Source organism: Helicoverpa armigera, chromosome 30 (genome assembly GCF_030705265.1).
Source record: "Helicoverpa armigera isolate CAAS_96S chromosome 30, ASM3070526v1, whole genome shotgun sequence".
Lineage (NCBI taxonomy): Eukaryota > Metazoa > Arthropoda > Insecta > Lepidoptera > Noctuidae > Helicoverpa > Helicoverpa armigera.
In genome coordinates, this window is record NC_087149.1 from 4,042,928 (window position 1) to 4,059,581 (window position 16,654).

The 16,654-nt window shown below is 36.8% G+C and overlaps 2 protein-coding genes across 3 annotated transcripts; one reads left to right on the forward strand and one right to left on the reverse strand.

Moving 5' to 3' along the window:
* Nucleotides 1–334: 334 nt before the first annotated feature.
* On the reverse strand, nucleotides 335–7,219 carry LOC110380801 (serine hydrolase-like protein). The gene is made up of 7 exons (XM_064043023.1): nucleotides 6,917–7,219; nucleotides 6,036–6,152; nucleotides 5,321–5,473; nucleotides 4,076–4,175; nucleotides 3,456–3,543; nucleotides 2,964–3,064; nucleotides 335–2,285 (listed from the first exon to the last, which is right to left on the reverse strand). The coding sequence occupies exons 1-7, from the start codon at nucleotides 6,969–6,971 to the stop codon at nucleotides 1,976–1,978; spliced, it is 924 nt and encodes a 307-aa protein (XP_063899093.1). The 5' UTR covers nucleotides 6,972–7,219; the 3' UTR covers nucleotides 335–1,975.
* A 1,422-nt stretch (nucleotides 7,220–8,641) lies between these two features.
* On the forward strand, nucleotides 8,642–14,066 carry LOC110380809 (serine hydrolase-like protein). Of its 2 annotated transcripts, none has more exons than XM_064043034.1 (6): nucleotides 8,642–8,765; nucleotides 9,386–9,456; nucleotides 10,352–10,621; nucleotides 11,096–11,295; nucleotides 12,961–13,058; nucleotides 13,729–14,066. In XM_064043034.1, exons 1-6 carry the CDS (start codon nucleotides 8,731–8,733, stop codon nucleotides 14,021–14,023), a joined length of 969 nt encoding a protein of 322 aa, XP_063899104.1. In that variant the 5' UTR covers nucleotides 8,642–8,730; the 3' UTR covers nucleotides 14,024–14,066. The 2 variants fall into 2 exon arrangements, with proteins under 2 accessions (XP_063899104.1, XP_063899103.1); XM_064043033.1 differs by lacking the exon at nucleotides 8,642–8,765 and adding an exon at nucleotides 8,822–8,886.
* The last annotated feature ends 2,588 nt before the right edge of the window (nucleotides 14,067–16,654 follow it).

Consider the following 16,654-nt stretch of genomic DNA (forward strand, 5'->3'; position numbering starts at 1 on the left):
AGATCTTTACGGGATGGATGATGCACATAGATGCATGAAAATAGTTCTTTGGAGCGGGGAATACAAATCGTCACCTCAATTTCGAGACTTCACATTCTCATTTCTCTAACATTTCAGGCAATTTTATTTATGGTGATTTAATGTAATGTACTGTCAGCTGTGAAGCTACCTCTCATAAATAAATATAAATTTTATAGTATTCTTTGACTACATACAAGCCAATCTGAGGGTGGGTTGCACGGACATTTAACTATAACGATAATCATGTATGAAACAACCAGAAATGGGTACGAATAAAAACAAAAAACAACAAACAAACAAACAACAAAAAAAGATTTTTAATAAGAACTTTATTGTTTGGCACAAAATATAGCAACAAATAAAAATAACTTGATCCGGTAAGAAATACAATAGGGAAACAAAAATAAACATACCTATTGTGCTTATGTTAGCACGAATTCTAATCCATTTTACCCAAATGTACCAGAAAAAGATTTCTTTATATTTTAATAGACAATGGACAAAATAATACTATTATAATATAGTAGGTTTAATTATATTTATATTGCACAATCACCAATATTGAAAAATATGGAACTATGTAATTTCTAAGAAATATACTTAAGGGGTGAACCCTTCAACACAGTTTTAAGGCAAATAAGTACAAATGCATTGTTAAGGGAATGTAAGACACAAAACTATTGCAATACTTTGTACAATTTGTTTATATACAAAAACAAAAATAACAAAACTTCTTACTTAATCTAATCCAATTCCCAAATATAAAGATGTAAAATATAAAACAAAAACAAAAAATTCTCTATGCTATACAATTCCTTTGCTTTATATTAAAAATATAATTTTAATTGACTTTTAATTGCACGATAATAATCATAAATCTATTTAGGCCATTATTTTATACAGCGTTTCTATTATTTTTAAATAAAAATATGAAGTTTCCCATCAAATAAGTTTGCTAATTTGAAGTTATCCATTTGTCGCATCGCGCGAGCGCTGGGGTATATTTCTATTTATTCTGACTATCATGGAGTCATTAGTGGTTAACCTCAGACAAGCAAAACTAATCCACAAGAAAAACATATACTTATTAAAAATACTTGTGTATGAATTTTGAATACCTTGTTGTGGCTTTTTTGTAAGGTTCTTAATACTTTCTCATTCAGTAAGTTGTAAATAAGTAATTTCCATTTTTTACAAACACCAAAAATCTATACATGAATTATAATACATGTACTATGAATTTGAATGTATGCAATGTAGTTTGAATATCTTTAAGTAGGCCCATTTCAACCGACAACATAAATTAAACGAAAATTTCATAGTAATAAGTTGTTTGAAAAATCTGATATTTACCTATGCTGTCGGTGAACTTATATACTATTACAGGTAACTTTCATATTTATTTACTAAACAAAATATTTAAGTATAGCAGCCTTCACCTAATAAAATAGTAAATATATTGATTATAAATTTCTCATCAACCAATATAAGATACCTTCTCACTCTACATATAAAAATAAGGCTTGGCTGAAAAGTGGGGAGGTAGGTTAAAACCAGGAGATGGAAATAGGATACATTTTATTCCTATCCAGGTACTGGAAGTAGTTACTTAGGGACACGGATGAAACCGCAGGAAAATAACTAGTAATACATACAGTAATAAATAAGCAAAACATTTAGGCAAATTTTTATATGGGTACGGGAAGTCGTTATCTCAGGAAGCTGGTAAAATGTTATATGGCTAAAAGGATTTTGATGAACCTTGGCCACTATGCAGTTGTTACATAAGACTAACGTTTTGGCTACTAGGTACTTATAATTGACTGCGATATTCTTATTTAAAAAAATATCAATTTTGACCTTGAATATTATTCAACAAACATAAAAAATACGTTCAGTTTCTCAAGATTTACCTAAGAAAACTTTAACTACAATACTCATAGTATTTCTCCAATCATAACTTAGATTTCTTATCCAGCCCTTCTACCCCATACTCCAAGAACTGCCCGATGAACCCGGCCACTCTCTCCGGATGACTTATATGGACATCATGACTCCCTTCAACTGACTTAAACCTAAAATTACCCCCAGGATACTCTGCCTCATCTAACAAGAATGCTGTGTTTCTGAAAAGCTTGTTTTTCAGACTTTTCTGACATGCTATTGTTAGAATTGGGGTTCTGACAGCTGTGAACAGTTTTTTTACGTGTTCCGGTGAGTAGGCTGGCCCGTTGATGCGTTTCATTCGTAAGTCGTATGTGTATCTGTAATTAGGAAAAGTTGAATTATTAAAATGATGGATAACTTAATTAGTGTGTTTTCTTAGTGCAAAGAAGGTTGCTACCTTCTTATATGCATGTTTATAATCTGCCTACGCTTTTCTTTGAAATTAGATTTTAACTTTGGCAAAAGTGGAAGACTTGTAAACTCATGGCCGACTGTACCTACTACATGATTATATTGAATTCATGCAAATATAGGTACATATATTATATCTTCCCAAGTGGTATTGGCTTATCCGAACACCTGACAACCCAGTAGTTAATTGAGTTGAGGAGGTCCTTCCTCAATCCCGTGCGTAAAATACATATCTTCCCAAGCGGTATCGCCGACTTCCTCAACCTATGGGGTGAGGGTTAGTGAGGATGTCAGATAGGTAGTCGCTCCTTGTAAAACACTGGTACTCAGCCGTATGAATTGGAAGCCGACCCCACCATAGTCGTGAAAATGGTAGACAGTGTCTACCCATTCCACAACCACACACTGTGCCTACTGTTTAAAACAATATTATTTTCTTTTTAACCGACTTCTCAAAAGAGAGGTTTTCTATTCGGATGTTTTAAGTCATTTAACCGATTTTAACCATTCTGTTGTTAACCATAATTATCTGCCTTGATTATTTTTTTTAGCTGACGCTCATTGTTAAGTTTCACCACATTTACCTAACGCATCCGTCTCCAACGGGTTCTGACAGGCGTTCCAGCACTGCTGCCGCTTGTTCCTCATTCAAACTGGGCCTGTTCCGCATCAGGGATTGCAGAGCCTGGGAGGGGATGTATGGTATATAAGTTGGTAAAAAAATTATAAATTCTTATAAATATTCGTATTTCGGTATCTATAACGCGAACTGAAGCTTATGTCCATTGTGTAGGCGTCACTCTTAAATATATTTTATTTTATTCTAATCATAAAAATGAATAACTGTTCGTTAGTCTTACTAAAACACAAGAACGGTTGAACCGATCTAGGTTATTTTGCTTTTAAAATGTTTGTAGAGGTCAAAGGAAGGTTTAAACGATACGTAGTTTGCTGGATCAGCTAGTATATAATACAATTGATGAAAGTAAAAAAAATATACAAAATATTTTGGAAAATATTTCAAGCACTGCAAAGTTTAAGGATATTTATTGTATCTAGATAAAAGAATAACATACCTCCGTCCATTTGATTGTAGGCGACTTCTCTTTTGGCGTGTTGTATTTGTCGTAATTCTTGTAAAAGTTCGTGAAGAATATGTGATACCTGAAAACACGAAAGGAAGATCATTAAATCCACGCCTATCTTTTATATATATAAAATAGAGTTAATACCCGGAGATACTGTTACTTTCCAACATTGAAAGAATGAATCCAAACGGTTCAGTAGTTTCGGATTCCAGGTCAGGCAAGAACCAATGCAACTTTTCTAAGTTTGTATGTACTTTCTAAGTATATCTTAGACACCAATGACTGTGTTACGGATGGCATGTTAAACTGTAGGTCCCGGCTGTCATTGAACATCCTTGGCAGTCGTTACAGGTAGTCAGAAGCCAGTAAGTCTGACGCCAGTCTAACCAAGGGGTATTGGCTTGCCCGGGTAAGTGGATTGAGGAAACCAGATAGGGCAGTCGCTCCTTGTAAAACACTGGTACTCAGCTGCATCCGGTGAGACTGGAAGCCGACCCCAACATAGCTGGGAAAAGGCTCGAGAGATGATGGTTCAGTAGTTTCAGAGTCTTCAGTGAGGGAACAAATAAAATAACTTTTCCTCTTTATGTTATTAGTATAGACCTTACCATCTACTAAACTCCTCGGGAGGTACAGCAAAGAAATTTATGGGGTCCAAGTTGATCAAGCGGTCCAGTTTGTCTGGGTAGCACAGGTTGTAGAACTGACCTGGAAATATTAAACAAAAAATTTATAATTTTAATTGAAGATTGCAGCTGACTTAAAGTTTTTTCGTTTTAGATCGTGGCTGCAAGATTGTTCTTGTTAGGTGCCGAGGCCCTGAAGGGCACCAGAAGGAATATGGTGGGTTTTAGTCAGTAAGAGTCTGACACTCCCTCACGCTGCGACACGGCAGGGTCATTTGATGATTCTCCAACAAAAGAGAGGGTTATTTTTAGATCAAACAAACTTTTTATTCAGCAGCATTTTAAAAGAACACATTTTTCTTCATCATCATCATCATCATCAGCCTATCGTAGTCCACTGCTGGACATAGGCCTCTCCAAGTGCACGCCACTGAGATCGATTTTCGGCTTCTCGCATCCACATTTTTGTTATTCACTCTAAAATTACCGGTAACGATACTCAGGTAATTGGGTTAAGGATATCAGATACGCAGTCGCTCTGTACCATTTAGACTTTTGGAAAACCAACCCCAACTTATGTAGTTGGAAAATGGCTAGACAATTGAAGATTTTTTTTATTAAATGGCTAGGCAAAGACAATACCTAAATAAGCTCCAAAAGAGTGTCCTATAAGCGTGAAGGTCTTCCATCGGAAATGCTTGACGAGCGCGTGTATAGCATACAGCATGTCGTACACGCTGATCATCAGACCCGGTAAGAAGCGGTCTGACTTGCCTAGCCGTTCACAAGCAGATCTTGACTGTATAGGGAAACGGCTAGCCAGATTGTAATACTTATGGAGAATGGACACAGATGGTGGTTCTTTTAAGGTATGGCTAGCTAGGTAGATGATGAGTCTTTTGATAAATGGCTTGGTAGATGATGAGTCTTTTGATAAATGGCTTGGTAGATGATGAGTCTTTTGATAAATGGCTTGGTAGATGATGAGTATTTTGATAAATGGCTTGGTAGATGATGGAGTCTTTTGATAAATGGCTTGGTAGATGATGAGTCTTTTGATAAATGGCTTGGTAGATGATGAGTCTTTTGATAAATGGCTTGGTAGATGATGAGTCTTTTGATAAATGGCTTGGTAGATGATGAGTCTTTTGAATCATAGCTTGACAGATATTATAATTATTTTGGATGATGATACTTAGGAGAATGGCTAGGCAAATAATAACCTACCTAAATAAGCTCCAAAGGAGTGTCCTATAAGCGTGAAGGTCTTCCACCGGAAATGCTTGACGAGCGCATGTATAGCATACAGCATGTCGTACACGCTGATCATCAGACCCGGTAAGAAGCGGTCTGACTTGCCGTTACCGGGGAGATCTAAACCTGGAATATGAGAAAAGGACTGATTAGGAGTAGATGTTGATAAAGCAAGCATGAGGCCTGTAGCAATATTATAAAATTACAAATAGTTCGCACTCTAAAATTATTAAGAAAAACAATCTCAGAGGGACAAAAAGGTAATCCTAGAATCTAAAATTCACACTTTTGCATGCAAATTCTGTAGCCTTTTGTTAAATCAATTATTAAACCTTAATTATTGTGTTCTGTTTTATGTGTGTATGACATTGAGTAAGCAATGATTAACTACACTAATGATGTACTTACAGACTTATTTACAAGATTATAAAGTAATTTAATTGTTATCTGTGATACAGAACCCATATTTTATGTGTACCAGAAATATAATTTTATCTAGTGTTGATTTTTTAATCGCCAGATAACTTTATCTGGAGAATATTTTTGAGGTATTGACAGGTTTTGTGTAAAAAATTATGGCAAACTGTCATATTTATTCCTTAGATAGAAGTTTTCTGATGATTGAGAAATCAACCCTCAGTGTGTAATGCTGTTACAGTTGGTGTACTAATAACTGAATGAAACTTACCAATATAATAATAATTCCTGGGCAGCTTGCTGACAAGCGGGCGGAAGCTGACTGCGGAGTCCATACTGCCGTGACAGAGCAGCACGGGGGGGTTGCAGCAGTCGCCCCATGCTATTACTGGAAAATAACAACATAAATTATCATCATCGACTCTTATCCCAAATTTTATTAGTGGTTTGTGCAGCATATTTCTTCGTCCTTACTCTTGTATCTGATGTCATGTCAAACTACATTATAGCAGGTTAATTTTATATGATCAGCTTTCAAAAAAGGTCAGTCATATGGTGAGATACCATTATAAAAGTATAGTAAGTGGGCCCTTTGATATTGCTATTTGATGCCCTTTGACTACAGGGGTATTTTTATAACAACCTGTAACAATAGGACATTATCTTGGCCATAAAACGCCCAGTGCTGGATATAGCATATATTGATCATATCCAAAAAGTCTTTTGCTATAGTAAGTTGGAGTTGAGGAGTTGGAGTTGGAGCTCATTTGGATGTGGTATGGTGGATTGTATAATTAATTTCACCCAAAGGAAGAACATAATTTTTTGTCTGTGTGTTGCTGGACAAAGCCCTCCCCAAGGTACGCAACTTTTCACGGTTTTCAGCAAGCCGCAGCAGTGGATGCGGCACTGCTTCCCAGCGACCTTGACCAGATCGCCCAGCCATCTAGAGGGGCCAGTGGAAGACATACCCACGCTGCGTCTTCCGAGCCGTTACATAATTACGTCTTCAAATTTTATCAAAGTTCATCTCTAAGATAAAAGTAAGCGAACAATGATCTGAAGATCAAAGTTCAGTCTAACTTTTTATATTATTATTAAGTAATTTTCAACTGATTTATGCCGTATAGTGCAGTAAATATGTGTACTTACTTGCGATTCTGCCCCAAGGAGCTTGTATATACCATTCGTGCTCCACTAAATCCATTATTTACGAAAATATTTCGATCACTTTACTTCACTTAAAATATTTCGTGTTCACGATTAAGTTAGATCTTGATAAAATCTTGTTTTAAAAGCTATTATGACACTGAAATATAGTACAAAATAAAAGCGTATTACTTAGGTATATTTTCACTTAAATTTTATTTAATTTTAGTGTAAAGAAATTAGGAAAAAAATAAATTTAAATCGTGGAAATACACGAGCAAAACAAAGCTGCAGTCTGTCAGATATCGAACTGTCAAAGTTTGACAGTTATCACAGATTATAAATACCGAGGCCTGAGGCTCACGCTTTTACCTTCATGGGGTAAGCAGGGAACAGCCGAACTGCAGAAAGTCGCAATAATTTATTTATTAAGTATTGATAATTTATATTTTTGTGTTTAATGGTTAAAATTTCGTTCATAGGGTGAATCAAAAGTATATAATGTTGTCTTCTACATGTCGTTCACTACGTACCAACGGGCGCCAATCACATCGGTCATGGGCAGCCCCACATCCGTCGATAGGATTAGTTACGTCTTCATAAGCATGCCATTTTATTTGATAAGGTATCGAGGGGAATTTTAAAAGGCAATTAAAGATAAAAAGTTAATTCATATAAATACCAATTTTATGATCTTATAAAATGTTGAATAGACAAACAAGATAAATAAACTGATGATATCTGATAAGTCATAATCAAGATTTAAGCACAGGATAAAGATATCCAGTTGCGAAGGTACCTACTAACGTTCATAAATATCACTTACACACATGCATGTTGATCGATGAGGTTTTACTGGTGCTACCGGTGTAGCGGTGCTGACTGTTGTGTATCGAGCTTATGCGTGTGTGAGCGACATTGTTATGAACGTTAGCACGTAGCTTCACAACTGTTTACAAGAGAATATATTTAAGCTGTGATTTAAGGCAAGGCGATCCACGTGAGAAAAGAACTTTAGCCCTCATTGGGATGATAGCTTTATCTCAATAGATATATTTTTTGTAGATTAAATCGATTATCGTAGCATTTTACTTTTCATTTTATCGCATCACTGTTGTTATTAACATTTTATGAAGATGTTACTTTATACAGGCTGTTAAGTACAATAGAAAAATCTTTAATAATACGCAAAGACATAACATAATTATATGCAAACTCTTTGTGCAAAATCAGCGAATTTAAATCACGAACGCATCTTGAACCCGGCCGGGGTCAATGGCGGGAAAACCACGGGAAATAGATACTAAAACGTAGTGATTATATACTCTATGATAGATACGGTTCGGTCAATGACTTTGATACTTTGACTAAGTATAGGTCGATATTATTACGTCAATAAACTATAATATTATGTATTACGTAAACAATATTTCTCATGTGCTCATTAGTAACAAATATAATACTAAATCTTGTTACAAAAAAATCTTCACCTACGTAACTCTGATGATGTAAATTAGCAATTAACATGACATTATTAATAGCTATCCACGATAAAAAAATATATATTACGACTAGCAATTTTCCCGCGGTTTCACCCGCATCAAGTGGGAACTATTGCCGGTACCGGGGTAAAATACAACCTACGTTACTCGGGAAGAGTGTAGCTTTCCAACAGAGAAAGGATATTTCAGCTTTTAGAGTATACAAACGAACAAAAATATGTTTCCTCTTTACTATATTTAGTATAGATGAACGTACTGTAGATTCACCGTTCAAGGCCGCGAATACTCAGATAAGTTGATAAGATAGTTCGAATTATGAAATTGACAAACGTTCTCAGGCGAATTACCGCGTAAGTTGGCAATTTTTTCGTTTTGAAAACATAAATGTTCGTTTTGTTTTTGTCCAAGAATTCAATTAACTATGTATTATGTAATAAGTCATAACCTAGAATTTAATTTTTATCTAATTCGGTAAGTTTTTAATCTCTGTCTGATTTTGTTGAACAAACAATGCAAATTATGCCGACTGCCAAAAGGGTTATATTATTTTAAGTTATATACTTCTTATTATGTAGCTTGAATAATAAAAGTAAATGAATTAATAAATTTTTCAACCTACTGTAGTGTTGAAATTCGTAGATATTTTATAGAGAACGAAATAAAATGTTGTTATTGTTTTTATTTGGAATAGCGCCATCTACATGTCAAAACAAAACTACGCGCATAGAGGGCGTTGTATATTTTTGGCGGGAAATTCAAATTAAATCTCGGAACACAAGGCCTTTCCCAATAAATCTATCTGTGGATTGTCTAGTAAGCAGAACGATAGATAGAATATTTTGAACGGACGTTAATTAAATAGTTAAAAGGTAATTGCAGGCTTTCATTCGTGCGATATTCGGCCACCAAAATGTCAGGCGCGAACTATGAGCATTGTTTTGTTTTAAATGAAAACTTTTATGTATTTCAGCACCATGAAAGGCAAGTTACAGCTGCAAGAAAACGAAGTAACTATTAAGGCGCCATGGGGTAATATAGCTGGTAAGTATCATTAACAGTTCAAATAACTATGCCATTCAGAATTTAACTACAATATTATAAGTAGGTACCTAAACAAAGCTGGATTTGAGCTGAATCTAGACTAATATTAAATACCTAGCTGTTTATTTGGTTGAACGTGTTAATCTCAGAACCGTTCTAAAAAAAAATAATGGTAGTCTATTTACCTATCGGTTTCTACAACACTCGTATGAAACCGCTGGCGGAATAGTCTCCAAAATAAATATCATAGCAACTTTCAAATGAGTATAAGTTGCTTCCCGTATACATGTACCTTACTTTTCTGGTTAGAATGTAAACCAGGAGCAGCTTTGTGCACACTAGTATACGTACAATACTACATTCACTGATTAATACTTGTCCTATTATAATGTCGTAACTGCACATTTTATGCCTTTGTTTTGTTACAATCTTATTTTTGATCGACTTAAAAACTTGTTATTGGACTTAAAAACGAAATCGACTATAAATATTGTACATGGGCCATACCTACAAATTCGTAAAACTATTACTCTTACTTATGTAGGTTTTCTTATGATATAGAAACAGAATAAAATACCTATGTTATGATAATTATGACAAACGTAATGACGCGGGTCACCACTATCTTCCATCTCGCAAAGCCAACTTGCACCAACTGCACCGATTAGAAAATTTCTTGCACAGTTGGGAAAATACACTATCCTCGAGTATCATAAGTTACATTTTGGGCACAGGAAGAATATCAGAAGTGTAAGTGCGGCGAATAAATAATAATGATTTTCTGAGTTTGAATGCTGTATTTCAAGACACCATAAAGTTTGATTCGTAGATAATATTACGAATCTATACATACATACCTCAATATGTGCTTACTAATCTAACCCTTCTCCCACAGCATTATCCTGGGGAGACCCCTCAAATCCCCCAGTACTAATGTGCCACGGAAAACTGGATGCTGGCTCCGGGTTCCGACCCCTCGTCTCCCGGCTACCAACCTCCTTCTTCTACCTGAGCATAGACTTACCTGGTAACGGCCGGTCTGATCACCTGCCGAAAGGAGTCCGGTATACCGTGATGGATTTGGTACCGACGTTGGTAAAAGTGAAGGACCATTTTAAGTGGGACAAGTTTATTTACATTGGACATTCGTTGGGGGTTCCTATTGGTGAGTGGTTTTGGTTTTAATGTAGGTATTGCAAATTATAGGCCACGATTTTATTTTCTGACCTAATGCCAATTCTTGCTAATATAATTTCGACAGTAACTCAATCGGTTCGGCTTTCATGCCAAAACTAACGCGGGTGGAACCGCTGCCTGGCGGACGCTTGTGTAGCTATATATACTGGCCTATATATTAGGTTATTAACGCGTGTGTGTGAGCTATATTTCTACCTAGTTTCATCAAAATCTATCCAGTCGTTTGCTCATACGGACATACACACATATCACAAACACCTTTGTTATAAAAGTGTGGTGTGATAGTTCATATCTATCGTTATTATGAACTTTCCAGAGTGCATCCCTAAACTTTCTTTTCGGTTCCACTCCTGCCCGAAATTTCTTCTCTAAAGCAACTAAATCTTCAGCTTTTACATGAGAGCCAAAATGGCACAATAAACTTACCACCAAAATCTTCCAGGTAAAATCTTCAACATAGCATACCCAGGTCACATGACGCGCGTAGTAGAACTGGACCCGGTACCAGCTCACCACACCTGGCCGACAACCAGAGAAGGCATGCACGACTGGTTCCATAGCTACTATATGATGTACAACGATGATAGATACACCAAGTTCAATAGTGGCTTGGAGACTGCACCGAAGTATAGTTATGAGAAGGTAGGTAAGGGATTGTTCGAAAGAGTTACTGCGGTGCTGGTACATAAAGGGCTTAAGAAGGAACATGATGGGTTTAAGTCAGTAAGAATCTGATACTCCCTCGCGCTGCTAAACCACAGTGGGAGGGGTCATTAATTTGATGAGAAGAAGGTAAGGTTGGGTGGTGTCAAATTTGGTGGCAGTTTTAGGCTGAACTCGAGAAGGCATGCACGACTGGTTCCAAAGCTACTATATGATGTATAACGATGATAGATACGAGGGTCAAACTGAAAGTTCTTAGAAAATCAGAAACTGGTTACATTAGCCAGTTATTCGTTTTATTATATATTTTATTGTAGTGTTAGTACGTCGAACACAGCATTTGAGTCACCTCCGTTAAATCTTTTAATCATTTTACGGCACCAATCCACACTATGGAGTTTTTGAGCCTCAGTCAAATTATGAGGTATCCACCAGGCGCAAAGCTTCCTGACCGCTTAATGTTCGTGGAGGATTTTGTGCACTTGACTCATAACGATGCCTAAGCTTGTCCGAATCTGCTGATAGGTCACTCTTCTATCAGTCTCTATCATACGCCGCACAACACAGATGTTATCTTCAGTCGTCGCCGTAGAAAGCCGTCCCTCAGGTAAATCATCAGTGAGATTAGTGCGACCACGTTTAAACTCATTAAACCAGTTGTAAACAGTCGCACGAGATGGGGCTTCATCGTGAAAGGCCAATCGTAGTCTATCATAACTTTCTTGTTGACTTAAATGACATCGAAAGTCATAAAAAATCATTGCACGAAAATTTTCTCGTGTTAAGTTCATGTTGACGTGACACAAACAATTTTCAATTTGCCGCCAAATCGTAAAACAAATGATAAATGAATTAAATATATACTCAGTAATATTGGTAAAGAGGTCTATTTTCAAATTTTAGAATTATTTTTTTATTATATTGTTTATAAGTGGCCAGTTCTAAGAACTTTCAGTGTGACCCTCGTACACCAAGTTCAATAGCGGCTTGGAGACCGCGCCGAAGTATAGTTATGAGAAGGTAGGTAAGGGATTCTTCGAAAGAGTTACCGCGGCCCTGGTACCATAACAGCTTCAGAAGGAACATGATGGGTTTTAGTCAGTAAGAGTCTGACACTACCTCACGCTGCAACCACAGCGGGAGGGGACATTTGATGAGAAGAAGGTAAGAAGGAAAGGTTGGGTGGTGTCAAATTTGGTGGCAGTTTTAGGCTGAACTCGAGAAGGCATGCACGACTGGTTCCATAGCTACTATATGATGTACAACGATGATAGATACACCAAGTTCAATAGTGGCTTGGAGACCGCGCCGAAGTATAGTTATGAGAAGGTAGGTAAGGGATTCTTCGAAAGAGTTACCGCGGCCCTGGTACGTAAAGGGCTTAAGAAGGAACATGATGGGTTTTAGTCAGAAAGTCTGACACTCCCTCACGCTGCACCCACAGCGGGAAGGGTCATTTGATGAATTCCCCTAAAAAAATACGAGACAAGAGCGTGTCGGGCCACGCTCAATGTAGGGTTCCGTAGTTTTCCCAGATTAGCCCATCCCGGCCCCATTAACTCAGAAAAAATCTTAACAAAAACATTTCATATTTTAATTTCCCACTCCATTTGTTGCACCTTATAATCTCGAATGTTCTTCCAGGCTCAACAAATGATGATGCAGACCAGAGGTTTATCTAAAGAGGCGACGGACCACGTGTTAGAAAGATGTCTAGTGCCAGCTGGAGATGGACTTTACAGGTAAACTCTCTCTTAATATTTGCAAGAACTATAACTACGTATCTTCTTGTTATCATCAGCTGCCTACCCTTCTCTAACTATGTTGGAGTCGGCTCCCAGTCTAACCGGATGCAGAGTACCAGACTACATGGAGGGACTGCCTATCTGATCTCCTTCACCTAACTATCCAGGCAACTTAATAGCTACCTCTTGGTCAGAGATTGTCAAACTTTCTACCTTCTTCTGACTGGCCATAACGATAGCCAGAGATGTTCAAATAACAGCCGGGACCCTCTAACGTGCTTTCAGTAAAGTAAGAACTCGTCATGATAAGATGGACCCATACACGGACCGAAAGCGCCAAGCTTCCTTCCTATGATCGATCAATCCGCTCGGCTGTTACTATCCCACAAGCTACATTCACTTGTCTCCTTGTTAAACCCATTCATCATCCTCAGAGCCTTTTTCCCAACTACGTTGGGGTCGGCTTCCAGTCTAACCGGATTCAGCTGAGTACCAGTGCTATACAAAAAGCGACTGCCCTATCTGACCTCCTCAACCCAGTAACCCGGGCAACCCGATACCCCTTGGTTAGATTGGTGTCAGACTTACTGGCTTCTGACTTCACGTAACGAATGCCGACTGTCCTTGTTAAACCCATTAATTAATCTATTATTTCCAATTCTTTCAGGTTCACCTTCGACCAGCGCATGAAAGAAGTAACAGTTCTACCATTCTCTGGAGAAATGTTAGGCAAAATCTACGCTACAGCTTCCACCCCAACATTCTGTGTGCTCGCCAAAAAAATGGTAGACATAGGCATTTATGAACCCGTGCCTTTTGTCATGGACGAAAAGGCCTGGCCTCATAGGAATTATAAGTTCAAAATTGTCGAAGGAGGTCATGATATACATATTGAAAACCCTGACTGTATGGCTGAAGATATTACGAAGTTTTTACTCGAAGACACTAGAGCAAAGTTGTGATCATTTTTTTTTGTTTTTGTGATAAGTATACGTTTTTGTTAAAGCGGTGTTGTTTTTTTTTTTTGTAATTTATTAATGCCCAGAAAATTTTCAAAACTAACCCCCTTACTTATAAAAATCTCTAATCACCCTCTAAGCAACATTTTAACTAATCACTACTAAAAGCCTTAAGTAGTGATTAAATGTTAGTTAAGACATGCTTAAGCAACGTTTATAAGTAATAGTTTTCTTAAACATCCCATAAGTATTACTTATTATTTAATTCACGTTTATAAGTAAGGCTGAAATTGTTTAACTTTTTTATAGGAAGTGTAATTTAGTTACCAAGTAGGGTACCTAGAAAATAGGTCTGTGTGGGTTGAAATCGTTTTGTGGGCTTAAGAAACTTTCACAAAGCAAAGAATAGGGTGTGTCCGTGCAAGTGCACTCTAAAAAAAACTATAAAATTATTCACTACCAACATATAATTTCACCATTAAACGCTAAAATACATGCTTAATTCACAATAGGTGTAGTTACCATCATTATTGAAAATATCAGCAAATCATCTACATATAAAAACAATAAAGGCACAAGTACCTATTAAGCTTTTTCAAACGCGTGTTTTAAAAAAATAACATTTGAACAATATTGCAAATTAATAATATTTCGAGAACAGAGATAATTGAATACGATTAAGGTATATGTTTAACATTTACACATTTAATAATACTTGTATAGGTACTATTAACAATAACAAAACTTTTTTTAAGCAGAACTCATTTGTGAATACCTAGACAACAAACGCCATCTCAACTATGTTGGGGCCGGCTTCCAGTCTAACCGGGTGCAGCTGAGTACCAGTGTCTTACACCGACTGACTGTCTATTCGACCTATATCCCTTGGTAAGACTGGTTGTCAGACGTACTGGCTTCTGACTAACCGTAACGACTGCCAAAGATGTTCAATGACAGCCGGGACCTACAGTTTAACGTGCCCTCCGAAACATTAGTGTCCAAGATATACTTAGATACTGCCAATTGTTCAAATGACGATATCAACAACATCTATTGACGTGCAATATCCAGAGATTGGCAAGATTCTTTAAAAATTGTTTTGTTACTATCAATACGCTTAAAACCTAACACCAAATAGTAGACTTACTTCTAGTTAAAATATCAATAGAAACATTAAAGATCAAGTTTAAAGACAAGATCAGCCGTTTTCTTTAGGCGGCATAGTGAACCGAAATATTTTAGAAATATTTAAGTTTTTATAGAAAGTAATACTTTTAAAAGTAGATTTCAAGTAGGAATGCTTTTTAAGTATAATCTATTTTTTAAGCTACAATTCTGAGAGTGGCGGCAACAGCAAACACAATATGACAAAGTAAGGGTGCGTCCTGTATTGGCGAATCAACGAACGAACACGATGCGAAGCGCTCCGAAGCGAATTCAAATATGGACGCCTAGTGCAGTGTTACGTGCACGTATAGGGCTGCCATCCGTCCGGGTTTTCCCGGATTTGTCCTCGTTTGGAGGCCGTCCGGGGGCCGTCCGGGGGCCGTCCGGGCGGGGTTTCAAGAAGTGTCCGGGGAAAACCCGGACACTTTTCATATAAGGAAGCACCTCATTGAATTTAAGTATATGTTAATAGTAAATGGATTAGAAATTAGGCATTATTTTGTTTATAAAAAATCCGGGTTTGGTGAAATTCGAGATCGCAGCCCTAGTCACGTAGGATAAATTAAAGAAAAATCGACTGTTTGTGTGACCGCTTCCAGATGGCTCAAGTAGGACGCACCGTACTGGTGAGTCGCCTCTCTCCGAAGGGTAGCTTTATTAAAATTAACGGACATCGTAACATTTATCTATTAATCCTATATATCTATTTTAATCTAATTGATTTATAACGAATAAACAACAGATAACTATTTACGTTAAAGTTGAATATAATGAGATTCACAGATTGACTATCGAGTGAAATATGTAGGCTATAAGTTAGTTTTCACTATCAGAGTATTTTCCTACAGAATTCCTTGAACAAATTACATATGAATAAGTATATTTTCTTGGTTTATATAATCCCCTCGTTCTATCTCGCAGTGGAATTGTGGTGCTTTCATGCCAATTCAGGGTTCATCTTCGTAATAGTTTGAGAAACGCTGGCCAAATACCTGGACTATTGATTCTTTTCAAAATACAATTTTGATAAAATTGTGTGTAATTTTTTTTTGCTACTATGCGAATTAAAAGTTACGTTACTGACTTTTTAAGCCCATTTCTGTACCTCTAGAAAAAAGGTATGAGACTAACTCCAGTCTTATCCTTTTCTAAGCCTTTTAATACTCTCCGAATTACTTAGGTACTTATACCAATTTTCAATAGAGGCACAGTTTATTTTTCTTAATTTTACAGCCAAAATCAGTCATTTTACAATAGGCAACTTTAGGACAGTGTAGAGCTGCCTTTACTTTACGCAGTTTTACTAGATTGAATTTAATTTTATTTAAAATTAATATTACCTATCCTAAACATTTATAATACTTGACAAAGAAACTTTTAAGGATCCGTTCAAACACACCGGCTCGGAGAGCATCGGCGCGCATTTTTCTTTTTCACACACAGACCGGAGCCGATCGGCTGCGCGAG

Excerpts from the sequence above, each read along its gene's own strand:
- LOC110380809 (XM_064043033.1), top strand. The coding sequence starts at position 8,837 with ATGTATTATGTAATAAGTCATAACCTAGAATTTAATTTTTATCTAATT. Across the intron at positions 9,457-10,351 it reads GCCATGGGGTAATATAGCTG|CATTATCCTGGGGAGACCCC; the intron begins GTAAGTATCATT and ends CTTCTCCCACAG. Across the intron at positions 10,622-11,095 it reads TTCGTTGGGGGTTCCTATTG|GTAAAATCTTCAACATAGCA; the intron begins GTGAGTGGTTTT and ends AAAATCTTCCAG.
- LOC110380801 (XM_064043023.1), bottom strand. The coding sequence starts at position 6,971 with ATGGATTTAGTGGAGCACGAATGGTATATACAAGCTCCTTGGGGCAGA. Across the intron at positions 3,544-4,075 it reads CCCGAGGAGTTTAGTAGATG|GTATCACATATTCTTCACGA; the intron begins GTAAGGTCTATA and ends TCGTGTTTTCAG. Across the intron at positions 2,286-2,963 it reads GTTGGAGACGGATGCGTTAG|ATACACATACGACTTACGAA; the intron begins GTAAATGTGGTG and ends TCCTAATTACAG.